Below are 18175 nucleotides of genomic sequence, written 5' to 3'. Positions count from 1 at the left end.
ATTCTAGGCCGGTGCCCTGACTGAGACATCGCGGGAGAACACAGATGGGAGCAACAGGTTAGCTGCCAGGGACTGTGTATCTAGAGACCTTTCTAGTGCCGAATCTCTGGGCACAGAGTTCGGAAAAAGTGGTGTAACAGACTTTTAACATCGTGAATCAGTGAGTTGTTTGTTATGTCTTTCCGCTCGCTTTGAAATGGAGACACCTCTTTTTCCCTTATTGGGGGGGGGGGGAGAGAGAGAGAGAGAGAGAGAGAGAGAGAGAGAGAGAGAGAGAGAGAGCACGTGGTATGTCGAATTACTAGGTGAATGAGTAGTCTTTGGGGTACGGCAAGTCTGTGTCTTATTAATGCTTTGCTCATGCTTTGAGGGCTCGGAGGGGAGTGCTGATGCTTTTTTACTGGTGGGGAGGGAGAATGTTGCTTTGCTACTGCTTACACATGGGAGGGGAGAGCTGGGGGTGGATTTGGGGTTCTAATGTTTTAACTGTCATTCATTCTTTGGGGCACTCCTCTGTTTTCGTGGATGTTTGCATTCATTCTCTGACATTAAATGTACCTATTGAAATATTTATGTTCTAACAGATTATAGGAATTATTAAGTTAAACATAATGTTACAGGTGTATATGAAAAATAAAATTATATCAAAGCTCTGAATGCTAGAGAGATTTGAATATCTGGTTGCAAATTGTTTAAGGATAATCAAGATCACCTCTTTTCTCAACATCAAGACGGTTACGAGCTTTTGACAGCAACTGAAGAGGTCGACTAAAACAGCATTCAACTAGATAAGAGATGGAAAATTCAATTAAAAATGACTTTCCTTTCTCCCAGACCTGTAGAAAGATATTTTGAATATCACTAGTTATCCAAAAATTTTGCTTGGTACGTTTGAATTCTGCTTGAGCTGTTACATAACTGTAGCTCAATAAGACATTCTTGCAATGTGGTGTTAACATCATTCACATTCACCACAAATGGACACACCACCCAATCTGAAATATGCATCTCCAGTAAGTCTCTGAACTGAAATTCCATACAGTTGTTTCAAATAATCAGATATACAATCAGATCACCTTGCAATTCTATTCTAAGCATGACCAGTGAAGAAAATTGCATAAACTTGTGACGTCCAATATTGCTTCTGAAAAGTTTGAGTTTTCCAAGGAAAGTGGTAATAATAGCCTATTTGCATGGTATGAGATTGCAAGATTTTCCTTGTAACTGTTTAATAAATTCAATGTCTCAAATATATCTGACAGGTAAAATATGTCAGACTTAACAGTGTGAATTTGTTCTTCAAGCTGCATATCACTTAGAAATGCTAAAATACTGTCTCAAAGTGCAACAAAGCGATGAAGATAATTACCTTTTGATAACCATCGGAACTCTGTATGCTTTTATAGCTGTTCAAAATCTTCTTTGCTTTCCTCACAAAGTTGTTGAAAAAGACAATCTTGAAGTGCATTTGATTTGAAGAAGTTGACAGCCATTATTATCTCAGCAAGATGTTGTGCAAATGTCCTCACAATTTTTTGCAAGCAAATGGATGATACAGTGTATGCAAAAAAATGTAAGGCACAGCATTTTTTAAATGAACAATGAATCCTCTGTATCTTCCCACCATCCGTTGCACAAGCCATTAAATTTTATAATACATATATATTGCTTTGTGTGTGTGTGTATTTTATAGCAGTAACAATACAATTGTGTGAGTAGCCTCTATAGAAAATTAATGAATGTCAATTAATTATAACTATAATCTCACATGAAAAATAATCAGTAGTGAATATACGTGTAAATATTAAGCTTGCTTTTTAGACAGTATTTTTTTTAAGTGGTAGACTTCACACATTCTCACCTTTCTGCAGTTTAGCTGTATCTGGCAGATGACCCCACTGCAGTAACTGCAGCCTTCATGTCACGTTTTATAAATATCATAACACACAGTGGAAGGCAAACAGAACCAGCCTCCTCCTATATACTCACTGATTGGCCTTGCTCCAGACAGCCACATCCAATCTGCAGTTTGTGAATAGGGGGTGGATGTGGAGCGGTGCTTAGGGGGCCGTCCTACGGGGTGTAAACAGTGATTTGTGCATGGTCAAACAGGAGCAGAGATAGCAATTCATGGGCCGCACAACCCCTCTTCCCTCCACCACATACACCCAGGCTATGCTGGTTTGCTGCCTCTCTCAGCATATTTTCCCATTAATTTCATTCAGGGTTCCAAGTAAATTATGAGGTGTGATTGATAATTTCGTGGCCTAAGGTAGAAGGAGATGAGTTATTAACTTCAAACTTTCTGCATAATCACTCAAAGAGTTGAACTGCATGCGCATGTAATGAGAGCTGTATAATTCATCTCCTTCTACCTTAGGCGACGAACTTATAAATCACCCCTGCTGTGGACACTTTCTGGAGGTCCAAGATCCGTATGCTCCACGATCGCTGGACTAAGTGTGTAAATGTAGGAGGTGACTATGTTGAAAAATGAATGTGCTAGGTCTACCTTAGACCACGAACTCATCAATCACCCCTTGTACATATTTTCATTGCTTTTTTTATTTATATATTTTAGTAACATTTAATTAAAACTATAAACTTATCATGGCCCATTCAGAAAATCCTATGGTCCCCAATTTCTATTTTTTTTTTACTTGTGGTTCCTAGGAAATCTGGCATGGCCCACTTTGAGGACCATTGCCTTACTGATTCCCACGTGAGGTGGGAGAGTAAAAGGTGAAGAGAAGACATGCTTTCCATGTGTTACTTAAATCTTCTTTCCCCAGCAGTGACAAGAAATATTACACGTGGTACACCATGGGCTAATTACCTTGACAATGTTCCTGTGCAATGAAGAACAATGTTACTTGTGGAAAACATTTGAAGAGTAAACATGAGCCACTTCTGGAAGTGTTGAAATTCCAAAGTGATGCAAAAGCGTGTTTTAATATTTCACTCCATGTTATGTGCATTTTTAGTCACATTTCACTCAAATATAACATTACATGATGTAATTACATGATGTAACATTACAAGGCAATTATGTCTTGACTAAAGCAATGAGCAACAATATTTCACAGAAGCATTCGACTTATGATGCTGAGGTTACTGCCATCAGTTGTAACATTGTACTGTTACATTTTCAGAAAGCTTTTGACATTCAAAGTTCAAAGCAAATTTATTATCAAAGTGCATATTTGTAACCATATACAACCCTGAGATTCACTTTCTTCCGGACAATCACTAAGTAAAAGAAACATAGTAGAATCAATGAAAGACGGCACCAAACAGGATGGACAAAATGTGCAAAAAAAAAACAAACTGTAAATACTAAAAGAGAGGGATAAAGAAATAATGTTAATAATAAATAAATAAGCAATAAATATCTAGAACATGAGATGAAGAGTCCTTGAAAGTGAGTCCATTTCAGTGGGAACAGTTCAGTGTTGAGGTTCAAGAGCCTGATGGTTTAGAGGTAATAATTGTACCTAAATCGGGTAGTGTGGTCCTGAGGCTCCTGTGCCACCTTCCTGATGGCAGCAGCGAGAAGAGAGTACAGTCAGGAGCAATGGAATAGGAGAAAAGGTTGGACTGTTAATTGGTTTGAAAACAGAAACAGGTCATTAACTAGGGCATTCAGAGAGGTTACAAATGATGCATCCCACAGAGTGAGTGCAGACTATTCCACACCCTGCAGTTCAAAGTGCAACATATACTCAGTGGCCACTTTATTAGGTACACCTGCTCATTAATGCAAATATCTAATCATGTGGCATAACTCAATGCATAAAAACATGCTGACATGATCAAGAGGCTCAGCTGTTGTTCAGACCAAACATCAGAATGGGGAAGAAATGTGATCTAAGAGAATTTGATTGTGGATTGGTTGCTGGTGCTAGTTGGGGCGGTTTGAGTATCTCAGAAACTGCTGACCTCCTGGGATTTTCACACACAACGGTCTCTAGAGTTTACCAAGAATGGTGTGAAAAACAAGAAAACATCAAATGAACAGCAGTTCTGTGGGTGAAAATGCCCTGTTAATGAGAGAGGTCAGAGTAGAGTGGTCTGATTTGTTTAAGCTGAGAGGAAGGCAACAGTAACTTAAATAACCACACGTTACAACTGTGGTGTACAGAAAAGCATCTCTGACTTTGCAACATGTTGAAATGGATGGGCTATAGCAGCAGAAGACAATGAACATATACTCAGTGGCTACTTTGTTAGGTACAGGAGGAAAACAGTTGATCTGTGAGCTGACATTGGTATTTAGAAAAATGCTGATATTAACCATCTCTAGGCACTTAGGAAATAATAATATGATGGAGCAGAATCAACATGGACTAATGAAAGGGAGATCATGTTTGATGCATTAATTTGTAATTTGAGAATGTAGCTGGATGAGGAGAGGACTGTGGATATTAAAATTTCATATAAGATCCTACACAAGAAATAGAATAAGGTTAGATTTCAAGGAATTAGGGTAAAATACTAGATTGGATTTGGGCTAATAAAGCCAACATACAAGTGCAGCAGGCAATTGGGAAGCCAGGTCTTTATTGTAAGAAAATTTGAGTACAAGAGTAAAGATATTTTACTACATTTATATATGCTTTGGCATGTACCAGTTTGGTCTCCTTCACTGACAAAGGCTATAGTAGTGAAGTCCATTCAAAGCAGAGATTGGTAGATTTCTGGACATTAGAGGAACCTAGGAGTATGTAGAGAAGGCAGTGCTTGAGATCAGACTAGAGAAGCTGAAGGGCTGTCTTCTGCTTCTACTCTGATGTTCAAAGATCAGTGTGTAGCATAACAGATCACAAGCAGTCTAGAAAGTCAGATGAGCTGGATTCTTTTTACATGTCAATGATTTGGATGATAGAATTGATGGCATTGTTGCAAAGTTTGCAGATGATATGAAGATAAAGGGCAGGTAGTGTTGAGTAAAGAGAGAGATGACAGAAGGACTTAGATTAGGAGAAAGGGCAAAGAAATGGCAGATGGAATACAGTGTTGGGGACTGTATGGTCATGCACTTTGGTAGAAGAAATGAAAGGGTTGATTATTTTCTAAATGGAGACAAAGTACAAAAATCTGAAGCACAAAGGGATCTAGAAGTCTTTGTGTAGGATTCACTAAAGGTTAATTTGCAGGTTGAGTCAGTGGCATGGAAGGCAAATGCAATGTTAGCATTCATTTCAAGAGGACTAGAATATAAAAGGATGTAATGTCGAGACTTTATAAAGCACTGGTGAGGCCTCACTTGGAGTACTGTGAGCAGTTTTGGGCCCCTTATCTTAGAAAGGACGTGTTGAAACTGGAGAGGGTTCAAAGGAGGCTCATGAAAATAATTCCAGGACTAAAAGGCATGTCATACGAAGACCATTTGATGGCCCTGGCCCTGTATTAATTGGAATTCAGAAGAATGAGGGGTGACCTGATTGAAACCTATTGAATGGTGAAAGACCTTGATAGAGTGGATGTGGAAAGGATGCTTCCTATGGTGGGAGTGTCAAAGACCAGGGAACACAGTCTCAGAATAGAGGGGCGTACTTTTAGAACAGAGATGAGGAGGAATTTCTTTAGCCAGAGTCTGTGCAATTCATTGCCACAGGCAGCGGTGGAGACTTTTTGTATATTTAAGGGAGAGATTGATAGACTCTTGATTGGTCAGGGCATTGGGTGTGGGGAGGGGAAGGGGGAAGGCAGGAGATTGAGGCTGAAAGGAAAAATGCATCAGTCAGAATGAACTGGCAGAGAAGACTCAATGGGCTAAATGACCTAATTCTACTCCTATATTTTATGGTCTTATAGAAAGTGTTCTTCACTCAGATCTTTGCTCACCCACATCTTATTTGAATTTCCCCTTGCAACAATTATTTTGGAGCATTGTGGGGAGAATTAGACCACCCAGACAAATTCAGGGGGAACCAACACTGAGAATTTTCTAGGACAAATAATTTCTATTAACGCCGAGCTGGGTTGAGACCACTGTAAGGAAGCCTCTTCCTGCTCTTTCATCTTTGCCCTTCCCCACACCAACCTATTGAACCAACTTCAGCCCTATCCCAGACTCATTTCTAATTTTCTGAAGCCAAGCCCCCACCCTGCATAACACCAAGCACCCACCCCATAATATTGTAATCCCCAACCCTCTGTTCCCGAGGTCCTGACTCCCTGAAGGACTTGTAGATGAGGGCACCTTTTTTTTTAGGTTTCTTCTTTGCATACTAGTGCATCCATCGATCTTCTCATTTCCTGCATTCTCTTGCTCAACAATTCTTTTGAAAACATCAATGTCGTTGTCATCATCCTCCTGGAGCTTCTCAGCAAGCAGCACTGTTCAAAAAAAGTATTCTTTTTGTTTTCCACATGACTTTCAAGAGACTTTTGCAATGTGAAACAACAATGCCAAACAAATTTCAAAAATCCAGAAATGAAAACAGTCAGCTGTCCATCTTCTATGTCAATGATTTGAGGGGCTGCAAGCCCGTTGACGATACAGAAACAGGTGGCTGTAAGGTTTGCAATGAGAATGCAGTGAAGATTCAGGGGTACATAGACAGGCACATGGAATATGATGTGGAAAATGGGAGCTCATTATTTTTATTTATTATTTAGTGATACAGCATGGAACAAGCCCTTCCGGCTCTTCGAGTCATGCTGCCCAGTAACCCCCGACAACTCCGACTTAACCCCTAATCTAATCATGGGACAATTTTTCCAATGACCAAGTAACCTACCCAGTATATCTTTGAACTATGGGAGGAAACCAAAGGACCCGGAGAAAACCCATACGTTCCATGGGAAGATGTACAAATTCTTTACAGAGGACGCTAGAATTGAACTCTGACGCCCCGAGATCCAATAGCGTCGTGCTAATTGCTACGCTAGCTTTTGGCTGAAAAATATCAGCTATTTTTTAGATGGTAAGAAATTGGATAGTGCGTTTAGAGCTATCTGAATGTCATAAATAACTGAAGATTTATATGCAGGATTGCAAGCAGTTTAAGAAAATAAACAGTGCATTTTCCTCTAATACAAGAGGATTTGAATATAAGAATGGAGGTTTCCATTATGCAAGGCCCTGGTAAGATTGCATATGGAATATTGTGTTCAAGTCTAGTCTTCCCATGTAAGGAAGGATTGAACAAGTACAATAAGAGCTCACCAGATTGCTTCCTATGATGTCAGCTTTGACATATGAGGAGATAGTAACCATTTTAGGCCAATTTCTCTTAAATCAACAAAAAATAACAGGAGATCTTGGTGAAGCATAAGAAAATTCTGCAGTTTGCCAAGGTCAGAATCAGGTTTATCATCACCGGCACGTGACATGAAGTTTGTTAACTTAGCAGCAGCAGTTCAATGTAATACATAATCTAGCAGAGAAAGAAAAATATAATAATAAATAAAATAAAAACTAATAATAAAGTAAATCAATTACATATATCAAATAGATTTTTTAAAATGTGCAAAAACAGAAATACTGTATATTTAAAAAAATGTGGGGTAGTGTCCAAAGATTCAATGTCCATTTGGGAATCTGATTGCAGAGGAGAAGAAGCTGCTCCTGAATGCTTCTGTACCTCCTATCTGATGATAACAGTGAGAAAAGGGCATGCCCTGGGTGCTGGAGGTCCTTAATAATGGACACTGCCTTTCTGAGACACTGCTCCCTAAAGATGTCCTGGGTACTTTGTAGGCTAGTAACCAAGATGGAGCTTACTAAATTTACAACTTTCTACAGCTTCTTTCAGTCCTGTGCAGTAGCTGCTCCATACCAGACAGTGATGCACTCTGTCAGAACGCTCTCTATGGTACAACTACATAAGTTTCTCCACTTCTGATCTTTTATGAGGATTGGTATGTGTTCCTTCGTCTTACCCTTCTGGAAGTCCACAATCAGCTCTTTCGTCTTACTGACATTGAATGCCAGGTTGTTTCACTAGTTGGCATATCTCACTCCTGTACACCCTCTCATCACCATCTGAGATTCTACCAACAACGGTTGTATCATCAGCAAATTTATAGATGGCATTTGAGCTATGCCTATCCACATAGTCATGTTTATATAGAGAGTAGAGTAGTGGGCTAAGCACATACCCCTGAGGTATGCCAGTGTTGATCGTCAGTGAGGTAGATTTGGAATTGATGGATCTCCTGACTGAGATATCAAGAATCAGAGCTCACTCTTAAGATAGAAAGGGGAAATTTGCAAGGATGTTGTCCAGATATGAGAATAGGTTGAATGAACTTGGCCTTTTCCCCTTGGAGCGACAGAGGATGAGAGGTGACCTGATAGAGTTGTAGAAGATGATGAGAGGCATTGATCGTGTGGATTGATTGTGCTGCAGGCTTTCTATGTTTCTATAAGAGATTCGACATTCAGGACTGAGATAAGGAGAAATTGCTTCCCTCAGAAGCTAGAAAATCTATGGAAATCTCTAGAAGGAAAGGCCTCTGAAGAGTCAACCACTTCATGTAACTATCACAGAGATTATATATTTTGGGATATTAAAGGAATCAAGAAGTACTGAGTCACCAAGTTAAAAGATCAATCATGATCTTAGTGAATTGTGGAGCAGATGAGAGGGGCTGAATGCCCTAACTCCTGCTTCAATTTCATTTACTTTTATGTCCATTAAATAGTAATTAATTTATTTTAACAAAGATGAGGGGAGGGGCTCCATCCTACTGTAGACAATATTTAAACAGGATTTGAATGAGATATTGACACGAACACTGACGCACAATGATTCACATTTCAATCTGCTCATATAATGACAGGTTCCAACAAAATTATATCAAAACTCAAAAGTTCAAAGTAAATTTATTATCAAAGTACACAAAAGATGAAGTAATAAATAAGCAATAAATATTGAGAACATGTAGGTTCAACTCATCGAAAGTGTACATGAACATAGTTCTCAAACAACTTCATTTTCATATTTAATGATTTTGCAACTGATGCACTAGGAGACAGTGATGCAGTTGGTGGAACTGCTGCCTCACAGTGTCAGAAACATGGGCTCAATCTTCACGAACCTCGGGTGATGACTGCATGAAGATTGCACCTTCAGTCTATGCATGGGTTTCATGCAGTTGCTGTTACCTCTCCCATCTCAAAGACGTGCACGGCGGCACATTAATTGATCATTGTAAGTTGCCCCTCGCACGTAAGTGAATGGAAAGATCTAAGGGAGGTTGTTGAGAATATGAGGAATATAAAATGGGTCAAATGCAACATTGGTGTTGATGGTGGTTGATGGTTATGCAGCACTTGGTGAGTGGGAGGGTCTGTTTCATTGCTTATTTGTGACTCAATTTCATGAAATGGGATCCATTGGAAGTCAACAAGGGCTGGGCATGGAGAATGCAACAGCATCAACAGTTTTGGCATTCACTTAAAACAAATGTATGCTTTGGAGAAGCTAGGAAGCCCTGGGGGGGGGGGGGGGCAGGGAGAGTGAGTTAGTAAGATGCAGATGATGTAAGCAGAGTTGTCATAGGAGCAAAGATGACAATACTGTAAAGATAACACAGAGTTTTAATTACCTCCGTAGATGCTGTCTGATTTGAGTTCCTCCACCTTTTTGTGTGTGTTGCTCAGTATTTCCAGCATCTGCAGAATCTCTTGTGGCTAAAATGTAAAGGTACACTGCTGGTGAGAGACTGCTGGTTGAGGTATACAAATGTGTTCAACATAACAGCACAATATATCCAGGAGGAAGAAGATGGGGGTTCAGAAAATGTTTCTAATAGGAAGCAATTATGGTGGTTTTGACTTTGGCAATGTTGTGCCACAATTTCCTCAGGCACAATTTGACACCAAAAGGGTGACTTGTGTGTCTGAATAACTCACTTCTAAAAGCAAAGAAAGTAATGAAGAGTCAAAGTTGGAATGCAGACTACATGTTTTTTGTACTTTTAATAAATTGCTTGCAAGTTAATTTTATTAAATTGTCAGGGAATGTGTACACTGAAATTAATGGACATGATTAAATATTGCATGTCAAAAAAGTGAACTGTCCTACACTTCTGCAAGTGAGGGCAGAAATATCTGCAGAAAAGCACAAGCTTCAGTCAAATTAACAACTATGATATTGTGACATTCTAGTCATTAGCATTTTTTCTAAGAAAATCTGCAAACATTTTTTGTTAATAGAGTAGTAACAGTTTTCCGGTAAAATAGACATTGATCCTGAAGCAGGCTGAACAGTTAAACCTTGTATGGTCATACAGTACTGAGGTAAAGGCGTAGGCACATATACATATAGCTAGACTGCCCAAGACTTCTGCACAGTACTGTATTTGTCAATGTGGAGCGGAGAATGAGATTGTAAATCTGATGGGGGAGCAAAGGATGTTGGGAATGGCAAGGGTGGAGCGTGGACAGTATGTGGGACAGGTAGCAGAGAAGGAGTGCCATGGTCAGGCTGGTGGTGTGCATGCAGACACACCAAGTTCAACACCAGGCAAGGTTGTTTGATTCCAAACAATAGGTTTATTGATCTTTACAGGAATGTCTTTCTGCACTCCCTGCCACCTTTCCACCCTCAGTCCACGATACACATATCAGAATCAGTTTTATCATCACTCACACATCTCAATTATTTTTGTGGCAATACAGTGCAATACATAAAATTACTACAGTAATATGCAAAAGTCTTAGGCACCCTAGCCACAGTATATATATCTGTCTAAGACTTTGGCACAGCATTGTACACATTTTTTTCCTGAATGGGATTTAAAATTAATGTTGAGAACTTCTGGGAAAAAAGAGAGATGCAAAATGTGACTGAGCAAAACTAATCCAACATCATGTGATGCATCATTGCAATGTGTGGAATTGTTTGTCATTAGTCATCCACATAATTTATGAAAAAATAACAGCATGATTGCAAAATAATTTGATTTTATTCAAATTTTAATTTTTTTTTACTAAGTACCTCAGATTTCTGTAGAATATCAACACTTCCTCTGTCCTTGCTCTTAAGAATATATATTAACAGACTAAAATTATTTGGTCCAATATTGGCCACAGTATTTATGCTCTAAATATGCCTCTCCCCATTAAATTTCACCTATTGTACATCTTTCCCCTCTGTACTCATCCAGCTCATCTTACAATGTGATAGCAATGGGTTTGTTGACCATGAAGATCTAAACTCAAATGAAGACTTTAAGCTCTATTGGATATAAAAAGTCATGAGTACCCTCACTAAAGGGAGATTATGCTGTAAATAACCAATATTCAAAGACTCGTTCACTTCCTGATTTATTCTTCATGGCGAGTTTAGCTGTCAACACCTACGATTCAAGCAGTGGGTCCCTCCTCCCTACTGAGAAGGTATTTTCATTTAACAAAGTAGTTTAAATAGTTCTTTTATTTTCAGTGACACACATTTAAATCTAAACACAATTCTTAAAACACATTTAAATCTCAGAAGATTTCTATCTTATAAAAGATTTCCAAATGTCAAATAGTTTCTAAATCACAGCTACAATTTCTATAAGCTAAAAAAGACATACCCACCATCTACAGTCACCTATTGCAGAAATTGAAAACCGAGGAGTGGATTCTAGTTTGCCCAGGGTTTCTATCATGCTTCTTGATGTTCCTGGACCGTTCCTAAAATGCCTGAACTGCTCTCTAAATTTATACTATTTCTTTGCCACATGAAGTTCTTTGATCCCTTTAACACAGTCTAAAAGCTTCTGGTCAGAGATCCCAGGTATCCACAATTAATGCTGTAACGATGCCTCCCTGAGTACACAAATCTTCCAACTATTAATACATCGGCTATCAATATGCTGAATGATAATATCACTATAGTCTGCAAGCTTCCTTGAACTAAACAACTTTGCCAGTGTTGTCTAGTTTGAAGTAAGCCAAATTAAATAACATTTGTCTTATACTGCACCTCTTCAGCAATAAGCCCAGGTGCTGTGAGCCAGCAAGTCTGATATACAGACAGTGCTCATTTGCAAAGCTGTGCTTTTAACTTCAAGCTGGTTACTGCTTATGCTAAGAGCTGAAGACTGGCTCCCATTTACAACCAAAATCTAAACAGGAAATATTGGCTGGAAGTTGAACTTATTCATAAACATGTTGATCTTGAGATGCTCACAACTACTAGCGTTTAGAAAGCTGACCTTGGCAAAAAAAAAAAATACAAAGCCCCCTTTGGCCCTGGAAGTGAAAATCCATTAACAACAAAGATTTCAGAGTTGCCCCTTTCAACTGCTCCTTGTGGTAGAAATTTCACATTCCAAACCATTTTCTACAGAAATTGTTCTTGAATTCATTATTGGATTTTAGTTACTATACAGTATTTATGGGTCCAGGTTTCAGAGTCCCTCATCAGAACACATTTTCTCCATATTTATTCAGTTTAGAAATGTCTTTATATGAGGTCACTGCTCGTTTAAAGTTTTCTGATAATCTATCAGTTTAGATTCATCATTTTTGATCTTTCTCACCCCAAATATTTTTTTGTAATAAAAAAATCAGAGACTGCAGCTTCTTACTACTGCTTTGTCATTTAAGTAGTTAAAAATCTACATCCCTGCATTTTGTGCCTGGCTTGGCCATGCAGGTTCCTTATCTTCAAATATGTATATCCAATTTTATGGATAAATTTTAAACTTACAAGAAAGAACAGACTTCCTCTATATTCTTGGTATTACCACCCTTAACATTCTATTAGTTTATTTTTAACCTCTTTTCCAAAGAGAACAGTCTTAAATATGCTAAGCTCTTCTCACAAAACAATCAAATATATTTTGCCTGACCTCCAATGAAACAAGGTGTTTGTTAAGACAAAGCTGAACTCCAAAAATTCTGTCAAGAGATGAATCCCACTGGAATGGATCCTCCCTTCAACAGCTAGAAAGAGGAGTTAGCTCTTGGTGTAAGCAGACATTGAATGTTGTGATGATCTCAAAGCAACTGGTAAAAATACCAAGCTATCACCACAAAATCCTCAAAATTCACTGCAAGGACAAGCAAAGAAACATCAGGCCCCTCCCAGACAATACTGACCTTTGCACATCCTAACATTGATTGCGAAAGCTGTCATTTCCTGAATAGTTTTAATCTTTTGTTCAAACAGGTACAAGAGACCAATGTACCATTGTCCGTGTGTTACAGGAGCATCAAAGCAGATAATTCTCAATTTTTTCCATAACATGCTTTAAATAAATTTTATAAATTATGCCAAATAATGTGTATATTCTTGCCCATAAACATAACCAGGAGTTCAGATGGTTAACATTAAACCACAAAATCTAAATAACTTCAAAACAGATTGAATTAAATTTATCTAGTTCAACTTTGGAAATAAATATGACTAACTGCTCAATTCAACAGGGAGTAAGAGGGCCAGGGGACCAAGGAGCAAGGGTTTTTCCATTTAATTTACAGAATGGAAAAAGGGAACAAGCACTGGCAGAAAATACATGCCACAAAAGCCAAAAGAGGAAGAGGAAAATGTGACAGAGCAGAGTAGAAAGAAAGGGAGGGAGGAAGAAAAGGAAGGGTGAGGGAACAACGTTGAGAGAAAGAGCACAAAAGAGTCAATAAATAGAAAGAGGGTTCAGGCAGAAAGGAAAGACTGACCATCCACCAAACCTTTGTCATTTATTAATTTCATCCAAGGGAGCTGAAACTACACATTTGCACAAGTACTTTGAGGTGATTAAAGCAGTCCAAATAGCAGAAATCTGATCATGTTTTACTATTCATCAAAAACTAAAAAGTAACACTTATGTTGACCAGACACTCAAGCATTTCTGAATTTAAATAAGGCTCTCAAACTTTATTGGCACGTTTTTAAAAAATCATATAATTCGACAATATTCTGTTCTTAAGAAAATAGAAAAGACTATTGAGCCAGTGTTTAGTAAATTTAGTCAATGTCTGATTCTAATGAAAATCATAAGGTATATAATGCAAAAAAATACTGACATACAAAAACATGTACAAAAGTTATTATATGGCTGTTAAACCCTGCTACAGTTGGAAGACTGCAAACAGCAACTAATGCTATACTGCTTTGTAACATGAACTGTAATAAAGCTAGGGAAGTATTGAGGCATTCAAAGTTTAGTTGCACTTGCATCTGTGCCCTAAAATACTCCAGCTCTGCAAAAGTTTGCTTTCAGAATTATTTTTGATGAACCTGTGCAAATCTCAGACTTTAATTATGTTTACAAGCAATGGAATGTCTGTAAGTGGGAAGGAATGATTTGTATTATGTTGCAAACTAAAGCAAGATACTGTACAAATACAAGTGTTAGGTTTTATAAACTTTTATTTTGGATGTTCTTGATTTTACTTAGTTACTTTAACAGTTTAGCACTTAGCAATTTCTCATCCAAATTGGCCTAAACTCAGACTGGAAAATAACAATTTCATGAATAGATTTAAGTTGTATTAACTGAAAATTTTATAAGATGATGTTAAAAAGAATCCAGCTACTGAATGATATGTTAATCATCAGGTATCAAATTCCTTAGAAATTAACTGCAAAAAGAAATGAAACCTTATCAAGTTTAAACAAGAATGTGCTTACACCCTTTTGGAATGAATATTAAAATGCAATGGATTGTCTGCTGTAAGGATGAAATTTTAAGTATTTTGTCTATTTACAAGGATTAGTTTGCAAAATGTAGTTTAAAACAGCAAAGTTTAGTAAATCTTTACAGTTATTTTTGCAGATGAATACAGTACATTACTATACATGCAATGTACATTTTATATTCCCACAAGTAGTTTACATGTTTGAACAAAGGTGTATGCATTTAAAAGTGATTTAAATATATATATATGTATTAAAAAAAAGCAGGAAATCTAGATGAACTAGTTTAACAGCGCCGGTGAGTGAGTTTGCAATGTAGCAGCAGGCAGTCTACATCAAGGCAAAGCGTTGCATTCATTTTGTATTTGCTGTATCTCAAAATTAAGTGAACGAGGAGTTTGTGACTGTAGAATCAATTATAATAAAATTATTTCACATCAACTCAGAATTTACATTGTCCATAAATTGCAGGAATTCAGGGAAAGGGCTGCACATGGTAGGCAGCTTGCATCCTCACTCCCATGCGCATGATGCGTGATGCAGACCAACAGCTAATGCTCCATTTTATACTCCAGGTACTTCTGTTTGCGCACACAGCGTGGACACGATTGGACAGCAGCCTTGCAAGCCTTATGGAAGACAGTCCTGCACTTTTTGCACCTGAGTAGGAAACGGAAGCAGAAACTTAAATAATTTGTTATGTTGTTAATTTGTCACAGAAATGAAGTGCAATTATTGTCCTCATTAATTCTGGAAGATCAATGGTTTTGTTAAGTATAATTGCAGAATGAAGGGAGAGATAAGATTTTTGAAGAGAGACAACAGAAAATTTGCCTGTAAACACTGAAATTTAAGTCAATTATTTAGGATTTTGGTAAATAAATGTTTGCTTTTACCAAGAAAACTGCAAGTCTATACAGTTTTCTGCTCAGAAGGCCGCAGATGCCCAGTTGTTGACCACTGTTAGATTAGACTGCTTGTTATTTACTGTGCATTTTAACAGTTTACGCCTGCTTGTACTTTACATTACTACTTATGTACATGTAATTGCTTAGCATATTTCTTAGTGGTCACTGCATGTATATGCAATTGTTCATTGTGTTCCCATAGTGGGTACAGTTCTTTGCATGGTTCTAGAAGGTTCTCTTGATATCACATTATTTGAACAGAGGCAATCTGATTGGTTAACTCTTAACCACAAATTTGAATGGCATGATTCTAACCCAAGGTATAAATAAAAAGCTGAACACACAAACTTGCCATATTTTAGTCTTTATTCTTTCCCTTCCTTCCCTTTTTGTTCTTAGACTCATGTACTGTCTGTTTCCAGTTCTCTTTATTCTATTAGCGCTCAACAAAGCAATCATGAAACGAGTTTTATGCCTCATTCTTGACTTCCGAAAGAAACTTGGAACAAAAATATCACAATCCAACAATCTGCCATAGTCAGCAGCAGGATAGTCACAGAGACTTATGGACTTGGAAGAATCCCAGACAAAATGGAAATTTACAGTGCCTAAATTAAAAAGGAGGCAAGAACTGCTCCTAATCACAAATTGTCTGGGAGAAAACCTAGTTCTGGCTTCAATACATCATCTGATGGAACCAGGAGTGAGGAAACTACTACACATTATTATTTTGAAGAAACAGATCTGTAAAAATCAAAGACGAGCACTGAAATTAATATTGGGCTCAGCCATACAAGCTGGTAGAGTGCAGAAGAAAAACTTTGATTGCAGAATAATCTATTGAAGCTTCGGTTGCATAATCTATTAATATTTCAGATCGTGGCCAAAGTAATCAAAAGTATATACAAATTAAGTGTTTCACAAGATTGAATTCAGACAATGGCCAAAGTTGTTTAACTGAGCACTTACCTGAATAAAACATCTCAAGTTGATAAAATTAATGACAAAATATGGATGAAAAATATTGGCAATGTTAAATTGACTAAGAAGGCATATGATAAGATTCATGATTTGAGAGTTAGGGGGCAGAAGTTTAAGGGAAACACGAGGGGGTATTTCTTTACTCAGAGAGTGATAGCTGTGTGGAATGAGCTTCCTGTAGAAGTAGTAGAGGCCAGTTCAGTTGTGTCATTTAAGGTAAAATTGGATAGGTATATGGACAGGAAAGGAGTGGAGGGTTATGGGCTGAGTGCGGGTAGGTGGGACTAGGTGAAATTAAGAGTTCGGCACGGACTAGGAGGGCCGAGATGGCCTGTTTCCATGCTGTGATTGTTATATATATGTTATATGTTATAAGATTCAGAGAATGCCTGAGGAAAAGGAAAAACCTGGAATGTGCGAGTTAAAGATAAGAAAACACAGTTGACTTGAGAATCAAATTTTTGCAGTAACTGAGAGAATTAAAAAATTGACAGGGAAAGTAAAGTCATTTACTAGTCAATTAGGAAAGAAATGTGAAGTGTACAATAAACTCAAAGTACATTATATGAAGCTTCAAAGCAACCTGAAGCAATGTTGGGAAAGTCCTGCAGGGATCTCAAGTGAATGTTCTGCCAGTGATGCTTCTAGTTACACCTATCCTTGGGAAACACCCCTCTACAATGGACCATCCTCCAAAGAACGATAGAATGGACATGACATGAACTACACAACGGTCTTTAGCAGCTCAACTGAGGATGATAGTGATGAAACAAGATTGGCAAAGCACTGTCAAAGCTTACTCCAATAAAGGCCAAGGGAGCAAAGACATGCAGGACTGAACATGCAACTATTGCTAATCAACATATTGACAAGCTAACATCAATTACTGTTCAATCAATCAACAACCTGCTGAAAGGCAGAAAAAGTGCTCAAATGATCCGGTGACACAATGTAAACAACTGAAAGCGTTCCAAACTTTAAAGCTAACATTGTGTACTGCACCTGCATTAAGAATCCTTGGTACAGGTAAACAGTTATGTCAATACGAAAGGCATGATCGCAGTGTTAATTCAAAAATAGGAGCCCAACAGCATCCTGTTGGTTATTACTCTACTGAAGTTCTTATTCTGTACACTGATGGCTCCTCAACGATTGAGAGAGGAATGACTGGACAGACTGCTGTCTCTGGAATTGTAGTGTTAGAAACATAGAAAACCTACAGCAAAATACAGGCCCTTCAGCCCACAAAGCTGTGGCAAAAATGTCTTTACCTTAGAAAATACCTGTGCAGGAGTCTCTTAAAAGACCCTATCGTATCTGCCTCTACCACCGTTGCCGGGAGCCCGCTCTACACACTCACCACTCTCTGCGTAAAAAGCTTACCCCTGACATCTCCTCTGTACCTACTTCCAAGCACCTTAAAACTCTTGTGCTAGCCATTCCAGTCCTGGGAAAAAGCCTCTGATTATCCACACGATTTATGCCTCTCATCATCTTACTCACCTCTATCAGGTCACTTCTCGTCCTACGTCCTCGGCGTAAGGGGACTTCGGTAAGCCTGTGTGATTGCTCGCTGAGGGGAAGAAGGTAAGGTCGCTAGGTGCTTTTTAGACTTATTCTATCAATCCAGTTCAGGTATGGGGGAGACAGTCAGAGCAGTGGTGTGCTCCGTATGCAGTATGTGGGAAGTCAGGATCA

General features: G+C 38.2%; 1 protein-coding gene across 7 annotated transcripts in view; it reads right to left on the bottom strand.

Annotated features, from left to right (window-relative positions):
* Positions 1 to 2631: 2631 nt before the first annotated feature.
* plekhm1 (pleckstrin homology domain containing, family M (with RUN domain) member 1) overlaps positions 2632 to 18175 on the bottom strand; it is a 97758-nt gene continuing 82214 nt past the window's right edge. For 4 of the 7 annotated variants that reach the window (XM_059955695.1, XM_059955693.1, XM_059955694.1 and 1 more), the window contains one exon: positions 9653 to 15248. In XM_059955695.1, the coding sequence (XP_059811678.1) occupies positions 15140 to 15248 (109 nt within the window). In that variant the 3' untranslated portion in view covers positions 9653 to 15139. The other 3 variants (XR_009508927.1, XR_009508928.1, XM_059955697.1) reach the window with 3 other exon arrangements.

The sequence above is a fragment of the Hypanus sabinus genome, chromosome X1, assembly GCF_030144855.1.
Source record: "Hypanus sabinus isolate sHypSab1 chromosome X1, sHypSab1.hap1, whole genome shotgun sequence".
NCBI lineage: Eukaryota > Metazoa > Chordata > Chondrichthyes > Myliobatiformes > Dasyatidae > Hypanus > Hypanus sabinus.
This window is presented reverse-complemented; position numbering and strand designations above follow the sequence as displayed.